Source organism: Coturnix japonica, chromosome 1 (genome assembly GCF_054131305.1).
Source record: "Coturnix japonica strain WE chromosome 1, WE-NBRP24, whole genome shotgun sequence".
In the NCBI taxonomy this organism is placed as follows: Eukaryota; Metazoa; Chordata; class Aves; order Galliformes; family Phasianidae; genus Coturnix; species Coturnix japonica.
This window is the reverse complement of record NC_140663.1, coordinates 112,184,126-112,206,016: the sequence shown is the minus strand read 5'-3', so window position 1 is coordinate 112,206,016 and position 21,891 is coordinate 112,184,126. Positions and strand designations below refer to the sequence as shown.

At 37.7% G+C, this 21,891-nt stretch overlaps 2 protein-coding genes across 7 annotated transcripts in view; one reads left to right on the top strand and one right to left on the bottom strand.

The window, feature by feature from the left end:
- Positions 1-4,521: 4,521 nt before the first annotated feature.
- Positions 4,522-20,036, bottom strand: FANCB (FA complementation group B). 4 transcript variants are annotated; one of them, XR_014947228.1, is made up of 10 exons: positions 19,924-20,036; positions 18,456-19,486; positions 17,547-17,699; positions 16,962-17,054; positions 11,957-12,085; positions 10,993-11,156; positions 8,500-8,954; positions 7,424-7,661; positions 6,775-6,880; positions 5,143-5,267 (listed from the first exon to the last, which is right to left on the bottom strand). XR_014947228.1 is itself a non-coding variant. In XM_015886683.3 (9 exons), the coding sequence occupies exons 2-9, from the start codon at positions 19,386-19,388 to the stop codon at positions 4,847-4,849; spliced, it is 2,586 nt and encodes an 861-aa protein (XP_015742169.2). In that variant the 5' UTR covers positions 19,389-19,486; positions 19,924-20,036; the 3' UTR covers positions 4,522-4,846. The 4 variants fall into 4 exon arrangements, 2 of the variants coding, with proteins under 2 accessions (XP_015742169.2, XP_015742182.2); XR_014947244.1 differs by lacking the exon at positions 6,775-6,880 and having other exon boundaries at positions 4,522-5,267; positions 10,993-11,152; XM_015886683.3 differs by lacking the exon at positions 6,775-6,880 and having other exon boundaries at positions 4,522-5,267.
- Positions 20,037-20,133: 97 nt separating this feature from the next.
- MOSPD2 (motile sperm domain containing 2) overlaps positions 20,134-21,891 on the top strand; it is a 33,401-nt gene continuing 31,643 nt past the window's right edge. For all 3 annotated transcript variants that reach the window (XR_014947247.1, XM_015886710.3, XM_085550498.1), the window contains exons 1-2: positions 20,134-20,171; positions 20,370-20,433. Coding sequence is in view for 1 of the 3 variants with exons in the window: in XM_015886710.3 (XP_015742196.3) it covers positions 20,163-20,171; positions 20,370-20,433 (73 nt within the window). In the remaining 2 variants the exon portion in view is untranslated. The remainder of the gene's footprint in view (positions 20,172-20,369; positions 20,434-21,891) is intronic.

Sequence of the window (21,891 nt, the reverse complement as noted above, 5' to 3'; positions counted from 1 at the left end):
CGCTTTGCACAGGGGACATGACCTTTATCTGTAGGTTATCTGACATAGCAAGTCACATCCTTTGGGAAAGAGAATATACTTGCTCCTGACATAGCAAAGCTATGCAAAGTTGATTTTAGCATTTCAAAAGTGACTGCCATTTTTTCAGTCCTCGGCATTTAACCATTGGAGTAAAAGGGAAAGGGAAGAAGGAAGGCTGTCACAGTAACCTGTCGGTAGAGCCTGTAGGGAAAGAACAGTACAGACTGTGCAGAAACAGCAGAGTCTCACCATCCAGACATTTTGGGAGATACTGCAGCTTCTGTTTTTCTCCTTGTACTTGAGAATGTTTCAAAGGCTGGATTATAAAAGACATCATACATTCAGCTCAAAATTGTAACTGGGGCTCTGGGTATAGAGAAGGGGGCAGGTACAGAGGCAGCACACACAGTTCTGAAGGACTCATTACAAAGCACTTTTCTTTATACCTCTCTGCATAGGTAAGGATTGCAGCTGGGTGGATGATTCACCACCTCACTTAGACAACGAGGAGAAGAATTAGTTAACCTGAGACATCTTTACTAAGCTGAAGACCTGACCTAAATACCACAGTTAAGCAACAGGGGTTTGTGAATGTGGGATTTCAAGCCACAGCTGCACTAATGCAGACCTAACCCTTTAGCCTAACCTAGTTATAAGTATCAGTTGCCATCATGCACCTGTGAATCATGAATTTCTCAATGCACCAAAGGGTTGTCACGTACTAGAAACCTAAGGTCACAAAAAATACCAAAGTAGCATCACCTTCTTGAAGCAATAATTAAAGGGCGGTATTAAACCACCTACTCATTTGCCTTTCCCCTGGGAGTATTTGATACAGCCTTTGTCTTAGGTAGAAACATCTACTGATCCAATATGATCACCTTGTTCCCACCTAAGGGCATGCCTAAAATACACAGACATAGAGAGTATTGTAAAAATAAACAAAAAAACTCCAGATGCATACACACACATATATACATATACACACCAAAACAACGACCAAACACTCATGCCTTTATCCTTGCATTGACTGACACTTACCTTCTACTCTCAAACTTCAGTTCTCCCAGCAAAGTAGGGAAGAGCGGAGAAGAAAACTACCATTATTTGGATACTGCTTGTGCTGACCCCATCATCTTTGTTAATAGCCTTTAATGACTAACTCAGTCATGGATAAGCAGGCTAGCATTATTATTTTGCCGTCTTAGCACAGTCAGCATGATTCAGAACAGTCATAAGACTGTCACAGTTTCCAAATTTTCAAAAGCTGTGGGAAAACAATTAGTTCTTAGCTGAGAGAGAAGGCTTAGCTCTCATTACCACAAAAACAAATCCAGCAGCCTTTTGGTTGACATAAAATGCGTATGTATACACACACCCACTTAAAAAGGAAATATTACTATCCAACAGAGATTACTCTAGAGCAGACACATTTCCCCTGGCTGAGAGGTCTGCGAACAACGGAGAAAATTGCTATAACAATTAATTTTATTTATTATGCCAGCTTGGCTAGGAAAACAGTCCCTTGACACACAACGCCTTGTCTTACAGCCTTAAGTCATGCCGACTTTAGTGATAAGACAGACCTAAGTGTTCTATCAGGCGTGAAAGCTCATATTTTCTGTACAAAGATTCCCTTTCACATCAAGCCTCTTCAAATAGTTATTAGTGAGCATTTCATGTTGACCACAGCCCTGATAAGAAAGAGAACTACAGATACCTGGTAGAAAACACTGATGCTTGATGGTTTCCAGAAAATAAAAACTACTTTTACTAGACTTTCGGGGGGTCAAGACAAGTTGTATCTGAGCACAATTTGGTGATCTTGCCAAAAGTTTATATGTGGAAAAAAATAAAATAAACTAACAAAATCAGAAGTCTGTTGGTGCACACAGTTACTACCCAGACTTGTATCAACAACACGTTGCATAACTTGGACGTTGCACAAGAAGTTAGTGGTTGCTAACGAAGAGTAAAAAACACAAAGACAAAAACACTGCAGGGATAGATATGTGCACCTGGTAGCAAAGGGTCCTTTGAGAGACTTCCTGAACTACCTATCACAAAGCCTGAGCTCTAAGGGTCTTATAGACTATCCTCCCAGTAGTTGCTTCTGCTGAGTAATTCTGTGGAAGCACAAGCATTGTGTGAATAGTTATCATAATACAGAAATCCAGAAAATGAGCTAGAAACATAGGGAGCCAACCTAAGTGATTCTCTTAGCGCAATTTGGATTTTACGTTTCAGCAGAACATGTCCAGATATTAATCATCACACTAGAGAAACAGAATTCCAACACCTCTAGTTTAGGAAATCAAATATTTCTAAAAAAAAATGTTCCCATTGCTGCCACTTCATGAGAAGATGCTAGAGAACTTGGCACAATTTTGCTCAGAAAAGCTGTACTTCTTTGCATGGTTCCTGACCCAAAAGTTAACCAGCAGAAACCTTCCAGGCATTTCTAGCAGATATTTAGATTTTGGGATGTTGAGGTATCTCTCATGTATATACATTACATTTATCCATTACAACACTTCCAAAGGAAGTTGTGCAGTGTTATTACTAGAGAGTTGGGAAACTACTCCCAGGAATCTTAGGGCTCTCTTAGGAAAGCTTACGATGACTTCATCTCATGATCCAAAATCAGCATTCACGCCTCTGGAAGCACTCATTAGCAGAAACATGTTGTTGTATAGGTTATTATCTGGCAAAGGAAGAATCATGTAATTATGTGATTTAACTACGTGCTGCTTTTAAATAACAATAGCTACCAAGCCCATGGAATTACAAACTGGCAACTTCTGTATGTAGCAGCTTCTCTTCATTTTGTCAACTCTGCTAGTTCTGCCAAGTAATGCATGGAAATACAAATGAGAATTTCCCTTTAGAGAGACATGCACACCAATGCTACTATAGACAACTTGCTTCCTCCTAAAATAATCAATGGCCAAACTGTTTCCACAACTTTGCAAAAACTCCTTTAAGTACCTTGAGATGAATAATAATTTTATTGCTCTGAAAGTCTCTTCTCAGCTGGTTTACCAATGTATTTCCTTTAACTGCAAGATAAGGTTTCAAGATTTCTTCCCATAACTGCTTATAACTTATGCTAATTCAGGCACATTTCAGCTTCTTGCATTGCACTGCAAGTGAGTGGGGTGAAGGTGAGCAAAAGTAGGGAGGGAACAAAACCAGAAGACGTGACCCAAAATTGGCCAGAGGGACATCTCATATCGTTTGACATCAAGCAGAACAATAAGAGGAGGGGTTGCCTGCAGGGACTGCCACTGCCTGGGAACTGGTTGGGCATAAGTCATCAGGAGATGAGTGCATCACTTGTTTTGCATATCTACCCGTCTTGTTACCATTACTAATATTTTCCCTTTATTTTCTGTCTTACTGTCATTATCTCAATCCACTTGTTACACTTAAAAAAATTATGTGCACCCAATACCCCCACTGGGTGGGAGTAAATGAAGTGCTCTGTTGTGCTTAGCTGCCTTCTGGGTTAAACCACGATGGGAACTATTGACAAAATAAATAAATAAAACGAAAACAAAAACCAAAAAACCAAGGATTGTTCTTCTGAATCAATAGAGCTTTCATTCTTCAAGCCAAACACGCACTGCCAGAGTACATGCTGAAGCTGTTAACTATTAAAACCTTGTTTGCAGCAAACTGACAACTTTTGAACAAAAGGTGACAAACACTACAATTTTGCTTGCATAAAGCAGAGATAAAAGGAAACAAAGTGTTATGATTTGTGATTTTCCAAGCCTTCTGTCACTTGCAAAGCTAAGAAAAAAATATATATATACCTATGATAGGGAAAAAGAAAAAGATAAAAAAGCAACTATCATAACAAGAAGTACATGCAAGATCACAAGCAGCTCTCTTCTGGGATACACACATACTATTTTCTTCTAGGCAGAAGTAAAGCGTTACAGGCAAGGAGTTTCTCATTACTTACAGTAGTGGAGAATAGGTCTAAAGTACTGAGCAGCTCATATCAACAGACAAACATTTATAACTCAGGGAACTGGGAACTCAGAGAAGCTGGGTTAAATTCCAAGGAAAGAGAGCTTTGTCCAAGATTTACTAAGCAAATTAGCCTTTCCATGGTCTTGTCAGCAAGGATGGACCTCAACAATTTAAAAGCCCAATAACATCCATGATCACAAGGATGAATGTTCAAGAGTTCATGGATTTTGTAAAAGGCTTAATCTAGTTTCCCCAGCCCCAGTGCATACTCCAAAATATCTCAAATCCAAGGGTGGCCTCTTCAAAAATGGGCTGCAAAGTACAGCCAGAGCTTTCTCCCTCAGATTTGACAAATGGTGTGTAGATATGGAAAAAGATATTTAAAAGGCATTATATATCATGAAAATAGGCTGCTGCTTTGAAATTATCAAACCTCATAATCAAATTATGAATTAAAATTGCTTAGCTTCCTGTAGCTTAGTCTTAAGACTTAAAATAAACAAACTTAGCATAGTCTGGTTTAATAGTTCCAGTAGAAATTTAATAGGACTATTTTAAACAATCCATACTTACTTCTTCCTATTTCATTTAAAGATCAAGAATTATAACTTTCAAATAATATTTATTAGAAAAGTACCTTAAAACATGTTTCAGAAAACTGTAACCAAATAATGACTTTTACTTTTAATATGTTCCTGAATCAGATTGAAGTCATCAACCAAAATACTGTTATCTCTACAAACACCTGAGCTATAAAGTAAATGACATAAATATATATGAGAATATAAATATTTTATATTACAATTTTATTAAAATTGTATTCAAAATAAATTTAGGTACATTTCTAGGAATTGCCCAGTCTCCACACAATCATATCAGAACTGAGTTGAGCTTCTGCTACTTTCAAAGCCACTTCCTTGTAAAGGGTACCATCCATTGTTTCATTCATACTTAGTACAAACTGTTCCTTTTCATTTTGAAGCCTCTCTCTGAATTGCTGAACACCAGCCTCAGTGTCCAGTAAAGAAGCCATGGGAGGATCACTGATTTTCTTGCCAGGTACATTCCACCTTGTCATGTTGTTTTCAGCTTTACCTTCTTTTGAGGAGAGGAAACTCCTTGAGGTGAACATTTCTTTTTCCAAAGCCAGTACTAACTGCTCAGTAAGTGCAGCTTTACTTCCAGATTTCAGGAGTTTTACATCACAGCTTGGTGGGAGAACTCTAATAAGGCTATGAAGACACTGGAACAAGACAGTCAGGCTTCTGCAAAGTAAGAGTACTATTATTAAAGATAGCTCGTGTGTTCAAAATTCTATAGTGGTAAATATAATACAACTACTTTAAATTAAACAGACAAAAACTTAGGTTGTTTACGATTTTAAGTATTACGCATACAGTAAACATAACTGCCAGCAAAGACTTTCTAATGGAATGAGGAATAGCTGCTGTACATCAAAAGATCTGTTGCTTCAGTAACAAATATTCAACATCAAAATACATATCCAGTCATACAAGCATCACTTCTTTCTTTAAGAAACAATTGATCGTATGTAACAACCACATGTGACAACACAAAGTTATCTAGTATACATTTAGGGGCAGAAGAAAGATGGATTCATATATTGTCACCATCAATAGATATGCACTGCAGAGCTATCAGGTGGCTTACTGCTGCTCTTTTTTGAACAGCCACTGGTGAGGAAGTGTCATGCTTAACAACAATTAGATGTCCAAACTAAGGACCCAGAATAAAATAGTGCTGGTATTAATCAATGGGAACCTATTTCTCCAGACACCAGCATGATGCAGCAATAGACTGACACTTATTTCAAGAGAAATGCAGTTTGTCCAAAGTCTTATTTCCTGTGTTTGGCCAGATGAGTTTCTCAGAAGATGTCTTTTGAAGGAAACATTTAAAAAATTATGTCAGGAAAAAAAGAGAAGAATATATATAAAAAACAAAACAAAAAAACCATCCTGTCCTGGTTTTGTCAGTATTCCATATCATGGTATGATATGGCAGGCTGCCTGATGCTTAAGATCAGTGGTGGGTGCAATTCCCGTGTGCTTTGCTTCTAGCAGACTCAGCTACTTTATACAAGCTCCAGCCCTGGGAGATGTGATCTCCTGATTTTGAGTGAGAAGGAAGTTCTCTTTTCTAGGACACCAGTTGGTGAGGGCATGACAACCAGCACTTAGTCTGACTCTTTCCTCCAGTTTATTTTTGATTCATTTATTATTCTTTATTATTCTGTATATCTCACATTCCTCTTAATATATTAGTTTCCCCTATCTCCACTGGGTTTCTTCCTCTTCCTTCCCTGCTTTCTTTTGAGATGATTAACTCTTCAAACCACAACACATCCTCAAGTAGCTAGTTTTCTTGCAGTAATCAGTAAAGCTGTTCCATTGCAATTCACTTATCTTAATTTTCCACTACTTATAACAGATTCAGCTTATCTCGTTTCTGAATGGCTGTGGAAAAGAAAAATTGTCAGTAAACCTTCAATCTGTCAGAGAAATATTGTACTAGAAAGAGATTGATCCAATGAAGGGGGAAAAAAACAATACTGAAAACACAAGTATAAACATACAAGTATAAGCTCATTATATAGCTCATTAAGTACTGATATTAAATTGGAATTAAAATTGAAAGTCTTCATTTTTAAAAACATTACTCTTGTTCTCACATGAAAGGCACTCAACTGCTAATTGAATGAAGTTTTACCTTTTACCACTAGTTACAGGTTCCTAAGAGATGTACCCTTACCTTCTTTTACGGTTTTTCTTTGTCTGTTTTTAAGCTTGAACTCTTCAGAAAAAGAAGAGTTTGTCAGTACTTGAAAATTACTGTTCACAGTGTGAGCCTTATCCAGCTAAATCATAAAAAATGGAAGTGTTACTAACTTGTTTACCTGATATACATCATTTTATCCCAAATAGTTTGAAAATCTACATAACTGAATTCTTCAGATTATTTCCTCTTCAATATAATAGCAGATAGAAAATAAAATATATCAGAAAAAAATGTACAAGTTAGACTAGATGCATGTTGCACTACTAAACTAAAAATGACGTAAATAGAACGTAATTTAAATAATCTAGCTTGTTTTTGTTAAAAACAAACATTCCCTTATGATTTTAAAAAACACCAGCATATGTTGAAAAAACATATTGAAAACAAATATAAAATTACTATGCACTGAAATGAGCAAAAGAAACGGTACCAAGCGTCTATTAAAAGGGACTACAATTATTTGGAATTCAGTGTACTACCACAAAATTAAATGATACAATTCAGGCTCTGACATTCTCATATCAGAACTATGGCTGTTGGCTATGATGCTGGTAAGAGACAACGTGAAGATAAAGGCATGAGCATAAGATGAATATACTGTAAAACTTCTGACCAATTTTACCTGCAAAACAGCGTTAGAACTCCTTCAAATGGGCTTTTCAGTGTCCAGCTAAAGACTGTACCATAGATATTTCCTGCTTTATGAGAGAATACCATGTCATGGCATTCCTTAAATGGTAAGCAGTCCATTTCTCCAAGTAGCCATGAATTTACTCTAGTCAGCGTGCAATCAGAAGACACAATCTGAAAAGTAAATCTGATAGATACGGCAAGGATAGCAACTATGTCTTCCATGGAAGCTGCAAGAAAATACAAAGAAAGATACTTAACCTAAATACTTTGATCAGGCATCATGTAGAAGATGAGCACACATTTTTGATTCAAACTCCCGGTTTTACTTACAGTCTACACCTGAATTCAATGTTTTCTTTGGAAATTTTCTACTCGCCTATATTCTTACACTTATCTTTGTTGAGCAAAATGGTTACCTGATTAACAAAGCTGCAACTATATAATAAGAGAGCTCTAAAGATAAATGTCACCTTGCCAAGAGAACACTATTAATAGCCTCCTGTGACATTAAGATGGCACTTTGGTGTTAGCTGATGACATGGCATTAAAGGAAGAAATTAAAATTCATAGCAAATGATCAAAAGGACATTTCACTACATTAGCAAAAGCCCAGTTCAAAATCAGTTCAATTCGGAACTTAAAAAAAAATAAAATATAGAGGATCTCAATAGCTGTGCAGATGAGGAAAAGCTCCAGTTACTTTGGTATTACTTAAATAGTAACACTAAATCAGGAAAAATAAATGCATCTAATCAACAGTAAATATCTTATTTGTAGTGAAAAAATAAGCAACCTATACTTGGTATTCAGATTTATCTTCAAAATTAAACTTTCTCGATGCACTTCAGCACCAATGCCGTAAAACCTTATAGTAATGGTTCCAATTTTTTTAAAACAAATTAAAAAAAAAAAAGATGGGTCTTCTACTATTTCACCCAGCTTTTAATTCTGAAGTCTGTATGTGTTGAGTTCAAAGAAAGAAACATAATTACACCCTGAAAATTTAGCTTAATCTCATCTAGAAAGCCACATCTTTATGAATCCAAACTCTATCAATCCAATTACCTGCACAATAACTATTATCCTTGAGCATATTTACTGAATATTTCCTATTTGAAATATCTTCCAGACTTAGCAAAATTTTCCCACAGAGAAAAGTAATCCTTTTGCTCTTCAGTAAATCACCATTCCGATGTCTTTGTTTCTTTGCATGTAGCAGAACTGCACAACAAACACGATGAAATGCCAGTAGTGGTGAAAGGCTTGTAACAGCAGTGACTGTATTTGTTTTATCCACCTGAGTCCTAGAACATCTGTTACGAAATTCTTCTTTCAGATCTTTCTTGCTGTGCAAGTCCAATTTCATCTTTTTTTGAGGAGGCTCAATTTGACATGAGAAGGCAAATAATGCTGAGGAGACTTCGTTCATCTTAATGATTTTATTCCGACACTCAATAATTGGAGAAATCAAAGAGAAGTCTTGATCCATCACTAATGATAAACTGATATCACCCACTGACCTGTAAAAATCCACATAAGATGACTGCACAGCCAGTTTGTATTTTGCTTTTTTGATAAATAACAAAAAGCAATACTTTACAATGCTTAGGACTACTACAAACTCCAATAACATTCCAAGTTAATTCAGAGACTGCGCAGTGTGTAAAGTACTTATAATCTTAGAGGAAATAGTCATTTGTATTAAGAACTCCTAGGAGTTAAATCCCTCACGTAAGCTGAAATAATTTTGACATTTAATTCACTCAGAAAATGTTGAATATTCAACACAGCCCTTGCAGATACTTTATGATATTCACACTTTTTAAAGACTTAATTTTTTTTTAATAATAATAAAAAAAGACTACAGAAATAAAAAATTCTGCCTCTTTGAGAACTAAAAGCTCTGTTAATATTTACACTGTTTTCTCAAGTATTCAAACAGAAGTGCATGTAGACAGTAAAATAGAGGGTTTAAAATTCTGTTTCCTTAAACATGTAGTAATTTTCTGAAATGTGTGTTCATTCAACACAAGATTATTTTGTGAAATCCTAGTTGCAGTTTTTCAGATCTTCTTTCAGTGAAGATTTTTCAACCTAATCTCAAGATGTCACCAACACCTGAAGTCATACAAACATTGAGATTCCTTTATGGGAAGTATCATCACCTCACAGTGTAATCTAAAACATCAATATAATCTTGCATTAGTAGAAAGCCCAAAAATAATCAGTGAAAACTTGTACACTGGAGCTGAAAAGAAAGCAGACCCTTTTCTGCAAAACCACAGGCCCATGAACCTGGGATCCTGGAGCCCAGTAGACCTACTACACCTACTACAACCTTCTGTTGCTAGCGCCTACCAAGTAACCTTTCACAAATGACTTAACCTTCACAGATTGGTTCTCAGCTTGTAAAAATGAGGGCAAGGTTGCTGCTGGTTTTAAAAAAGTAGTTCCAAATTTTTCAGGACTTCTGAACCTATATTGGAATTAGGTATTTCATTTTCAAATCCAAAGTCACTGTCATCAAAGCTAAAACAATAAACAGTGGAAAGGCAAAAACAATCTTTTGCCTTGGTGCTCTTAACAGAAGCCGTCAAGAAGACAAGGTCAACTTCCTTGAAAAGTTATAGCAAGCTGCAGTTGAGAAATAATATACCTGCAGCTCCAGCAGGACAACCAAAGGACATGATAGGTCAGTTCCCCCACAGTCACTTGAATGATTTTCAGAGGCATCAATACTCCTTAAACTTGCCTTAATACAGTGTCAGCTACAATGCCCATGAGAGTACAGGTCTAAAAGTAACTTCTAACTGCCAAAGTTTACATTACGCACTGTCTATCATAAGTTTGTTTCAGATAATCCTGTTCTTTCAAAGTGCATTCCAAATAAGCTCCTTCGTCAATGGGAGAATAACATCAGCCGTAATCATGACTAAAGCTAAGCAACTAAAATGAACAGAATAAACAAATCACTATAAAGATAATAATAAGAACAAATCTTTTTGAAGCTTTTAAGCCTGCTTGTTCTATGTAATTTATATAATGCATAGGCTCAGAAAATACTTATTTGATTTGATATCTGACCACAGCATAGCTGAATATTTATTAAGTCGATCAGGGAATTAAAAATATTTTCTTCTGCTTTTTAAAGGAGATCACTATCTATGAATGGTGAAATATTAACGCTTAGGCAGCAGCAACAGTATAGTTAAAATAGAGCTAAATCTATACCTCTCACTGACGTCAGTATACCTATGCTAATATGAACTATAAAAGAACCATAATTTCTGTCAAAGAAAGCTCTGTTATAAATGCCTCCAGTAATGACGTAGTTATACTTACGCAGCTGATTTTTGGCTAGATGATATATTTTTGGCACAGAACTAGAGAGACATGCCACAGCAACAATAATGGCAAAATGCACTCAAAATACTTCATACACAGAAGTTGAAATGAGAGAAGTCAAATTTCAAAAATCCTCTTTCTGCTGCAGGGCTTTACTTGCAGTCTCAATTTCTATTAAAGCACTAAATAAAATTATTTTATTTATATACTTACAAACAAAATGATTTGGTTAGTTTTACTCCAACTACCAAGCTGTCACCCACAACACGTTGCCATAATTTCTCTACGAAGTGATCTTGAAGTTTAGGTGTCAATGATGGCTCTTTACTAACAGAATAAGGTTTTTCTGCATCATCCCAGAGACTGACAAGGCCTTCCTTACAGAAAAATGATTGTTTAGATAAATTAGTGCAGATATTAGTTCTTTTTATATTGCGTTAATTCATGTTCTACTATAAAATCTACTACATAAAATGTAATCTATACAAACTAGTTTATTTTCTAGACTAGATTTACAAGATATAAAACCACTTCCTTAGAACAAAAGCTATCATGACAAACAACTCCTCCTTTCCTTGTACATATTTTCTTCCAAAGAGGGCACTAGATGTTACTTTATTAATTGCTTAAAATTTTGCTGTCTAAACTTGGTTGATCTGAAGGAGAATAAAATATTACTTGAAATCTACATGGTCTTTCAATTAATTACAAGCCTTAGTTTAAGAAGCATACAGATATAACATTTGCCCAAACCCTGTCATCTTTTCAGCTCACAGTTCACTCTGTCCCACTGTAAAATAAATTTTGCCTACAGAAATCACTGCTCATTCTTCCCATCATATTAGATAACAGACAGGCATTCAATATCCAGGTAACTGTGCCAATTAAGAAAATACAGTCCTCCTACTGTTTGTCATTAACTCACTGTTAAAAGTTATTCCCCTGTACAAACCAGTCACCAGGAGATATTGTGCAGCTCAATTTCAAGGAAAAAAATAAACTTAACTACATAAATTGTCAGGTTAAGATAATGAATCAGACTTTACTTAAAGGAAATTAAAGAGTTTTGATAGTGGCGGTTTTGACTGGTAAAAGTAGCAAGTGTTTGAGGAAAGAACCTTCTACAAATAGCTCAGCAAAAAGCAGAAGCTATCTGTGCTTTTTTCCTGTATTTTACCTTTTTTGCACTTGGTAAAATATGGCTTCTTCCTTCAACAAGATCTACTAGTGCTTTGCATGATCCAAGAATAACCCTCTTCTTGAGACCTAAATGCTGCTGTAGCTCTCGAACAGAGGTGAGACCAGCCTGTAAAATAGAAAAGTAGCCATTGGACACAGTCTCTAGTCTACTGCAAATAAGGATTGGTATCGAAGCTACCAAAATAACTCTGAGCTTTCCATATTATGCGAGGATCACAATCCAAGTTTCTGATGTTCCTTAAGTAATGCTTCTAAAAATTGTTCTAGTCAGGTTACTTGGCTGCCAAGATATGAATCTAAGAATCTTGTTCTCTTAGGATTACATTCTGAGCTTATCTTGAGAATATTTACATTAGATGCTTACATAGACATTCAACTCTTTCATTATTGTTTCTCCCCCCCCCCCTTTTTTTTTATTAACATCATTTTTGATTTTTCGTCAAGACTTACACTGAAGATTATCTGCCTTACAAACAGACAAATACGTAGACAAGTTATAAATAGATTATTATATTTTAAAACATTCTTCAAAAAGTGTTCTCTGGAAAGTAAGCTCCTGAGAAGTCTGTTACTGTCAATAACAAGAGAGAGGAGAACAAAGCCTATCACTGGAAAGGAAAAACAGCCTTAGAACTAATAAACTAAAAAAGACATCAGATTCAGTAATCACCAAATGACAAGCAGAATGAAAAGCACACCAAGTAAAAGGAGCAATGCCATTTGCTCATGAGGAAAGAAAAAGGGCATTTAGAGAAAACAGAACTGATCATGATACATTCTCTAAAAAAAAAATGACTTGCCACCTATCAAAGCAAACATCACAAATACCAGTTTCCATGAAATACTCCAGTGCCAGACTGAAGAAAAACTTAAGAGTAAAGAGTGGAGTGACTTTTTATGACCGCATGTAGAGAAAGGACAAAGGGAAATTGTTTGAAGCTGGGAGAGAAGAGATTTAGATCAGATTTTAGAAAAAAAAAAAAGAATTACTGTAAGGACAGTGAGACACTGGTACAGGTTGTCCAGTGAGCTGGTGAATGCCCCCTCCCTGGAAGCATTTGAGGCAGGCTGGATAGGGCTCTGAGCATCCTGGTCTAGAGGGAGGCATCCCTGTCTATAGCAAGGGGGGTTGGAACTACACGACCTTAAAGGTCCCTCCAAATTCCAACTATTCTATGATTCTATTATTTTGTTTCTACAGACTCTTCCTAACTGTAGTCAGCAGAATATCAAGCTACTATTACTCCTATTTATAACTCCCAAGCAAGAAATTCAGATATAGATGAAAAAAAAAAAAACAAGGAAGTACATAGTGAGAAACAATGTAGCCAATGATCTACTGATCCAATTGTTCTCCAGTGTGACTTTTGCAAGCAACACAAGAATGAGAACTTGAAATTTGTCACACAGCAAAAACTAGAGTAACTCTCTACCACTGTTCCTGGAACATGGAAAACTTACATCCTTAGGCCCATACCCCAGATGTACAGAATAACAAGGACCAGTAGAAGTCATAGCCTCTACACCATGAAATGGAAAATAAAAGTGAATCATTTCAAAAACTGAAAATAAACATCCACTTTAAAACATTGTAGTATAGAGATGAACAAACAAAGCTGAGAGAAAATTCAGCACAAACAGTACAACAGATGAATCATTGTCAGAAAGCAAAGCAAATTAAAGCAGAGTCTTAGTAGTAAGTAGGATAGTGCTTTGACACATTGCAATTAAACTTACAATATTCATAAATAAAACAATACTCGTACATACAAAGCTAAAAATACTAAGCCAAGAACTTTCTGCAAAGGGCAGAAAATGGAAAGGAAGATTCACAATGGGCAGAACTAGAACTACAGTGAAAAGCAAAGGTGAAACAGTGAAAGTAGACAAAAATGCTAGAGGGAAACATAATTCATAGAATCATAGAATCGCCAAGGTTGGGAAAGACCTAAAAGATCATCCAGTCCAACCGTTCACCTATTACCAATAGCTCCCAGTAAACCATGTCCCTCAGCACAACATCCAATTGTTCCTTGCACACCCCCAATAACTGCATGTTCAGATATCTAGAGTGTGAAGCTGCTCTTTTATTTAATAAGAGTCTCTGTGGTTTCCAAGCAACTGAAATATTTTATGAAGAAGTATCAAAAAAACCTCAATGCACAGCAAAGGTTGTACAGAAAACAGCTACTTGTTATAATTTCTAATCTAAGTTTTAAAAATAAAATGTACAGAGCATTTCTTGAATAACTTCCCACCCACTACCAAAACAACACAATGGAATGGGAACAAATAAATTCTCAAGTCAATGAATGGGAGTGGAAAAAAAGAACACACAAACCAATCAACCCCAAAAATAAACAAAAAACAGGCAAGCCAAGTGAAAGGAAAGAAAATTAATCAAGAGCCTGGCACCACAATCCTCACAAAACTCTCAGTAGTTGGTGTTGAATAGTCCTGTATTCATGTCAGAACAGAAAGTAAAACCATGAGAAACACTGTAACCACAGATATAGTATAGCTGCACTACTTTGCCAAAGGAAGTCCTCCTCCAAAAATAGCTTAATGAATGTTAAGAATCTAGAGGCATAAAGGCTGTGTGAAGGCCTTTAAGACCGGATACATTATAAACACAGAGCAGTTCTAAAAATACACAGACTGACATTTTTCAGTTTCACTGTCTGCAACATGCAACTTACACATATCACTGCACATGACTTAAATGCAGCATATTTCAACATTGTGGAGTGTAACACCTACCAGAGATCTCACATGGCTAGAAAACAACTATGCAAGCATAAAATGTTTATTATGGGGTAGCAACAGAGGTATCAAAAAAACCCCATGCATTTGCTATTTCTTTTTGCCCTAAAATAGGAGATACCACAGAGACTGTTAACACGTGACAACTTGAATTTTGGTAACAAAATAACTAATAACTTTTGGAAATTTCCAAACTAAGCACTACTGCATCAAAAGAAACATTCCTGAAATTCAGTGACATCAGATAACAAAAAGGCAACAGACTTTACTATTCAAAGAAGCATACAGACCAACAGAGACCTCAGCAAGGAAGCAACTTTGCAGCATTAAGGCTAAAATCATACCTCCTCCTACTTCCAAATTCATTGCCATGGCAATATGAAAGATTTTCAGCATTAAAAAATAAGAGGATTTTCAATTTCCTTACAGTGCCTGTGTTAGAATGTGACTTGGAAAACTAAAGATCTACTATGTCTAAAAGAAATCTGGGGGGAAAAAAAAGCCTTATGAAGGATTCTGTGTCTCCGTCAGAAGGGCTTTATCAGGAGATGACACATAAGATTTCCAGTCAGTGGCTTGCTTCTATCAAAACCAATATGCAATACAGAGTATTCATTTGATTGTAACGCAGATTCACAAAGCTGTAAAAACAGAAAGCCAGCCAGTGTATAAAAAGAGAAATATCAAAAGACAAGTTACATAAAACATTTAACAGTGGCAGGGCAGACAATCTTCACAACAAAAGCAGAAGGAGCAAAAAACAAGAGATAGAAACTAATGTCTGCTTGGTTAAAGGACAAAGTAACGTAACAAGAAGAATACAGAAGCAAAAATAACATGTTTAAAGTATATCACTACCCAAGCCATGGGTAGAAAGTAATGAGTTGTGAAGGAAACTTGCACCTCTGTATGTAAAAACCAATAGGCCTCTATGTAGTAATCAAAGTGAAGAGCTATAAAAATAATAATAAATAAATAAATACAGTGCTACAAGGGTCCTAGTGGGTCTCAAAATTAATCCAACTGCTCCCTTCTCACTTGCAGGAAAGGTAAATCTATTGTTCTCAGTTCTCTAAATAGCAGCTTCTGTCTTTCAGACAGTTTAGCTAATGGACCCAGAGTCCTCTTTTTCTTTCAGTAATAAACTGTCCAAATTCCTTCCTCTTACAAGCTACAGATCAAACTACCACCATACGCTAAAGTTTTCACTAACTCACAAGTGAATAGAATAATTACCTCCTATTTTATACTTAAAGCATTTTAAATAAACTAACAACATTCTTACATTGACTTAATCCATGATTTAGGCTGTCTTCAGAAGTTGTTAGTATTACTAACAACATTCTTACATTGACTTAATCCATGATTTAGGCTGTCTTCAGAAGTTGTTAGTGTTTTGTCTATTCTCAATAATTTTCTTATTTGGTCAATCACTGCTTACTTTGACCAAGGTAACCAAACACAATAGTGCTAAAGAACATCTAGGAGTGTGCTGGATGTTTGCTAACAGAACCTAACCTAGAAAGCTATATCTTCAAGTTTCACCAGCAGATGATATATTCCCACTGATTACCTATGCTCCAGCATGTATATTAGCACACTAATATAAAGCTAATTAAAAAGGGGTTTTAACCCCATTAATTAATATGGGCTTTAACTTCATTCACTCCACATCGCAATATTATATCAATAATATCAGGAAGAAAAGCATCAGCAGGTGTTGAAATTGCACTGGTCACTAACTTGGACAGAAGTTTAAACTAAGGTGACTGAAGTCTCTAGACAAAGAAACAGTTAATTCTTTCAGGAAGAGCTGCTACTCCCCAGTACAATTTGGAAACCTGGCATCTCAAAGTCTGTAATGCTGAGCAAAAGAAGTCAATCTTTTACAAAACTAGCATTACAAAATATTACAAAACTAGCATTTAAACACCCATGAGTAAAATAACTGTTACAAAGCTTTTTGTAAGATGGCTTCAACATTATCAGAAAAATTTAATTAAAATTAAATTAGATCCTTCTAATTACCTAAATGCATTTGTAACAACTGAAGGAGCTGAAACAGACTACCACCAATTCAAGAATGGATAGTTAATAACACTAATTTCTCCCCGAACCACTTCTCCAATAAAAACAGTATTATTAACCTCACCCTTTAGGCTAATGAAACAGAAAATTAATTTGGAGAAAATATGAAGGCAGATCTATTTAGCACAAACCTGTAATCTTGTTTCAAGAGCTTGGATGGTAAACAAACCATTCTCCTGTAATCCTTCTGCAGCAGGAACATCGTCTTTATAATGAATACCACTCTAAAATAAAATAATATTTTAAAAATATTTAAAAGCTGAATGTAAGGTCCAGGCTACTACACATCACTATTATAACAGAAAAGAAAAAGGGTGAGAAAAACCAGAAGAATAGCCATGTTCATTTTAAAAGAACAATCTTATCTTCTGGAAGCAATTAAGGATTGATAATACATAAAAGAAAGACACGATTATGAGACAGTAATTAACATGCACTACAACCTTAATTTTCTTAACTGAAAGCAAAGCATTGTAAAAGGCCTGTTACGTATCTGAAACATCTTCAACCATGTTCCCAGAAGGATGCTGATACTATCCAGGAAGTACAATAATCTCCCCAGATAAACTACATTATTATTCAGAGAGTATTATACTCCATTATATTCAAACTTCAGGGCATTTCACAACAAACGTACGATTTCACTCAGCACCACTGCTTTAATCATTTCTCAAGTTTTTTTTTAAAGCAACTGAGAAAAGGCAAACAGAACTTACCTCATAGTTTATCTTTCCAAAGTCGGTTATTTTAAACGTATTTAACACATCTGTATTGGAGTCATCATTAAAAAGCAGTAGCAGTTGCTCAGTTCCAGAACCAATGAAATCATCTACCAGAACAGACTTGACCGTCTCCCATTTGGACACAACCTGAAGTAGAAGAGGTTTTAAAACACATATTCTTCTATATGATTTTGTTAAGATAAGGCTTATCTGAAAGATAAGTATCTTATCTGAAAGACAAGTATTACAAAAACCTAGTAGTTAATTCTGTCTCTACAGACTTAAGGAAAAATGAAGTGAGGACCTCCTTGTCATTTCTGGGAAATAATGTTTTATGACACTGAGAAGGAAAACTCAAAAAGCTTATCAATTCCAAGAAGTTCATGCTTTAAAATAATAACAGTTAACTATGATTTTAACCTAAATTTCACAAGCACATTCATAGCTGTCTTTAAATTCACATATTATTAATTTTGTTTTCAGTAGAGGCTACACATCAGACTCAAAGTGTAGCATTAAATATTAGAAACCATGATTTATTTTCAAATATATTAAGAAAGCAATGAAAGAAAAAACAAAACCCAAAAAAGCAACAACCAACCAACCATACACTTAATCATATCATATAATGGCCTGGGCTGAAAAAAACCACACTGATCACCTAGTTTCAACTCCCCAGCCCAGCCCAGGCTGCCCAGAGCCACATCCAGCCCGGCCTTGAATGCCTCCAGGGATGGGGCACCCACAGCCTCCTTGGGCAACCTGTTCCAGGGTGACACCTCCCTCTGGGTGAAAACCTAAAAACTTATAGTTAAATCCGGTTATTTAAACAGAAGTTGACAGGAAAGACAAAAAACAATAAATCTTAAACTAGTAGCTTTTTTTTACTTAAGGCACAAATACCTGCAAGTTCTCTCTCCGTACAACACATATATTCCCAGAGGAAAAAGATACAATAAATAGCAAATCATTGCCACTGGTTACAGCAGTTTTTATCAAACATGGTTTTTCATAAGGAAGTTCACAAACACCTTTAGGGACACCATCTTGGAACCAGATCAGTTGATTCTTATGTGTGATGGCAACAGCTGATACTCTGAGCTGCTTTTTCAGTCTCTCATTCTTGAAGACACAGACAGAAGATACCACTCTGCTGTAAGCATGAGGCATAAAGCATGTGTCAGTCAGCATTTTTTGCCTTTCAATTGCATATCCAAAGAACTCACTGCCCCAGATGGCTCTGTCTGAAGTGGCAAACTCATCCCCATCTTCACTCTCTGGCAGGCAAGCAGCTCTGATCCCTAACACAACAGTTCCTTCGCCCTCAATTTCACCTGCCCACACAATGGAAGAAAGTTGGACAGGAGCACTCAGAACCGTGCAGGTATCAGAAGAGATGTAGAACAGCTTGTTAGCATGTCTCCACAGCACCGAGGGGCCAGCGAACAACCTGATGTCCTCTTTCAGCTCATAATCCAATTTAAAACAACAGCACTGCTCAAACCAATTGGAGCTGTGGAGCAACAGTAAAAGATGCTCGACAACACTGTTACGTCTTTTCACTTTCATCAAAACACAAGGAAGAACAATCCCTGTTTTGGAATGCGTGGTGCAGTCACAGCAAACGATTTCAGTTTCTGAGTGTTTTGCAGGCACATTAAATGCTCCAGAAGACTTCTGAACAAACAGCTGGGTGTCTCTGTCATATGCCATCCTCCTGACACACAGCTTCACTGTTTTGTCAGCTGCTCCCTCCTTACGCTTTGCTTTTGACAGCTGAAAGATGAGGAGCTCTCCATTGTAGGCTAAGACGTGCTGTTGTTCACTCAGAAGCATCTTTAATTCCCTGTACGTGCATTCTCCTACAGGAAAACTATATAACTCTGTATATCACTCCATTTACATCATGTTTAGCTCAGCTATAAGCTCTCCCCCTGCAAAATGAAAGCAGAACAAAAAGAATCACAGAATTATCGAGGTTGGAAAAGACCTAGGAGATCATCTAGTCCAACCATTACCAATACTTCCCGGCTAAATCATATTCATCAACACAATATTTAAACATTTCTTGAACACTCCCATGGTCGGTGACTCCACCACCTCCCTGGGCAGTGCATTCCAATGCCTGACCAACCTTTCTGAGAAGTAATACTTCCTAATGTTAAGCCTGGCACAGCTTAAAACCATTCCCTCTAGATCTATCACCGATTACACAAGAGAAGAGGCCAACCCCCAGCTCACTACAACCTCCCTTCAGGAAGTTACAGAGAGCAATAAGGTCTCTCTGAGCCTCCTCTTCTCCAGGCTGAACAATCCCAGCTCCCTCAGCTCGTAAGGCCTAATCCCCCCACACAGACGCGGCCTCACCCACCTTCCCACTCAGCAACGCCAAAACTCGCGCCACGCGGTGCATTAAGGGAAAGGAAGCGGGCGGAGGAGGCGGGGCCATGGCGCTGTAGGAGGAGGGGCCACTGTGCGCCCGGCTCCCGCTCCCGCCGTGGACGCATGGCCACGCCCACCCGCGTTGGCCACGCCCCCCGGGTCACGCGGCGCCTCCATCGCCGCTCCTTCCTGTCCCCCTGCGCTCACTGCGGGCGGCCCCGCCGCACTATGGCTGACGTGAGTGGGCTTCTCGCCGTCCCTAAAGCGGGTGGGGTTGGTGCGAAGGGGGGGGGTGAAGTGGCGGTTGGTTGGCGGTTGGTTGGCGGTTAAGCGGTGAGGTGGTCGGCTGGCTTAGCCGCGCAGGTTGAGGTGAGCAGTTGTGTTGTGTTGTGCTGTGCTGGGCCCTTTCACGTCCCGCTGGTTTCTCGTTCGCAGCAGCAGGATAAGGCCGCGCTGATCGCCGAGACGAGGCGGCGTTTCGAGGCGGAATACCTGTCAGGTGAGCGCACTTTGGAGGGCTGCACCTCTGTTCTCGGTCCCTGTCCAGCTCTTGGTGCCGCCTTTTGGGTCTCTGTGGTGCTATAAAGGGTGTTGGGGCATGGTGATGGTGTGCTTAACGTGCTGTTCTGGTCGGGTTTGTCCGCAGAAGTTGTTTATCTGGAGCTGCTTGCGCTTTATGTTGTCTGTAATTAAGGCTGCTGTTTGTCTGACCCTGTTTTGAATCTAGGGAAGCTTTTAGGTTTGTAAATGAAAGGCGCTAGGGATCCTCGTGAGATGGGAATGACACAGAGCCTGAAGGGCTTTCACTTCAATTCCAGCTTGATTTGCATTTCTTATGATCGAAAGCTATATAGTAGTACAGTGCACTAAGAGCTGGAGCAAGCAGAACGCTTTGTTATGACTGTATAAATGTTTTCTATTAAAAACGTACCCTTACTAATTCCTAATGCAAATACCCTTATAACCCAGTAGTTCAGGGGTTGTGTGTATCTCCTGTAACATAAGCCTCAATTCTGCAAACACCTGCTTTGCACTGATGTGCCTGATCGTAGATATTAAGAGTTACTTACTTCTTTTATATAAGGTTTGTGCACACAGATCACAGAATCACAGAATGACCCGGGTTGGAAGGGACCTCAAGGATCATGTAGTTCCAACCCCCCTGCCTGGCAGGGCCACCAAACATACACATTTACTAGATCAGGTTGCCCAGGGCCCCGTCCAACCTGGTCTTGAACACCTCCAAGGACAGGGCATCCACAACCTCCCTGGGCAGCCTGTTCCAGGACCTAACCACTCTCCTAGTGAAGAAACATATGAAAGAAACTCATACACACGTATGCGTTTTCTGTGGTTGGCTGTAGCGCTTATCTTTATAACTTTTGAAGGGTCTTAAATGCAGCGTGACTTTATGATTATTTGCAGGGCAAACATACAAAACAAAGAAATGACTGGCCTTTGTTTAGTCATTACATGATAGCATTATTAGAATAGCACCTTGAAGGACAGTGAGTTTATTTTACCTTTTCATTGTTCTGTGTGGTTAAAGCTGTCTTTGGCAGTCATAAAGCAAGAGAATGAAGAAGAATCTTAAGCTATAAATTCTTTTTGCTATTGGTTATTTCAATTCATTCTGTGTGTGTGTTTTGTGGTAGATGTATCTATTATTCTAGAGTTACACTTGCTGTTTACTTTGTTTGTTTAATTTTTCCTTAATCACGGAATGATTTGAGTTAGAAGGGACATCACAGCCCACCCAGCCCCAAGCTGGGGCTTCCTGTGCCCCGTCCAACCTGGCCTTGAGCCCCTTCAGGGATGGGGCACCACAGCTTCTCTGGGTAGCTGTGCCAGTGCCTCACCAACCTCTGAGTAAAGAACCTCTTCCTAACAATTAACCTAAATTTGTGCTCTTTTAGTTTGAAGCCGTTCCCCCTTGTTCTATCACTGTATGCCCATG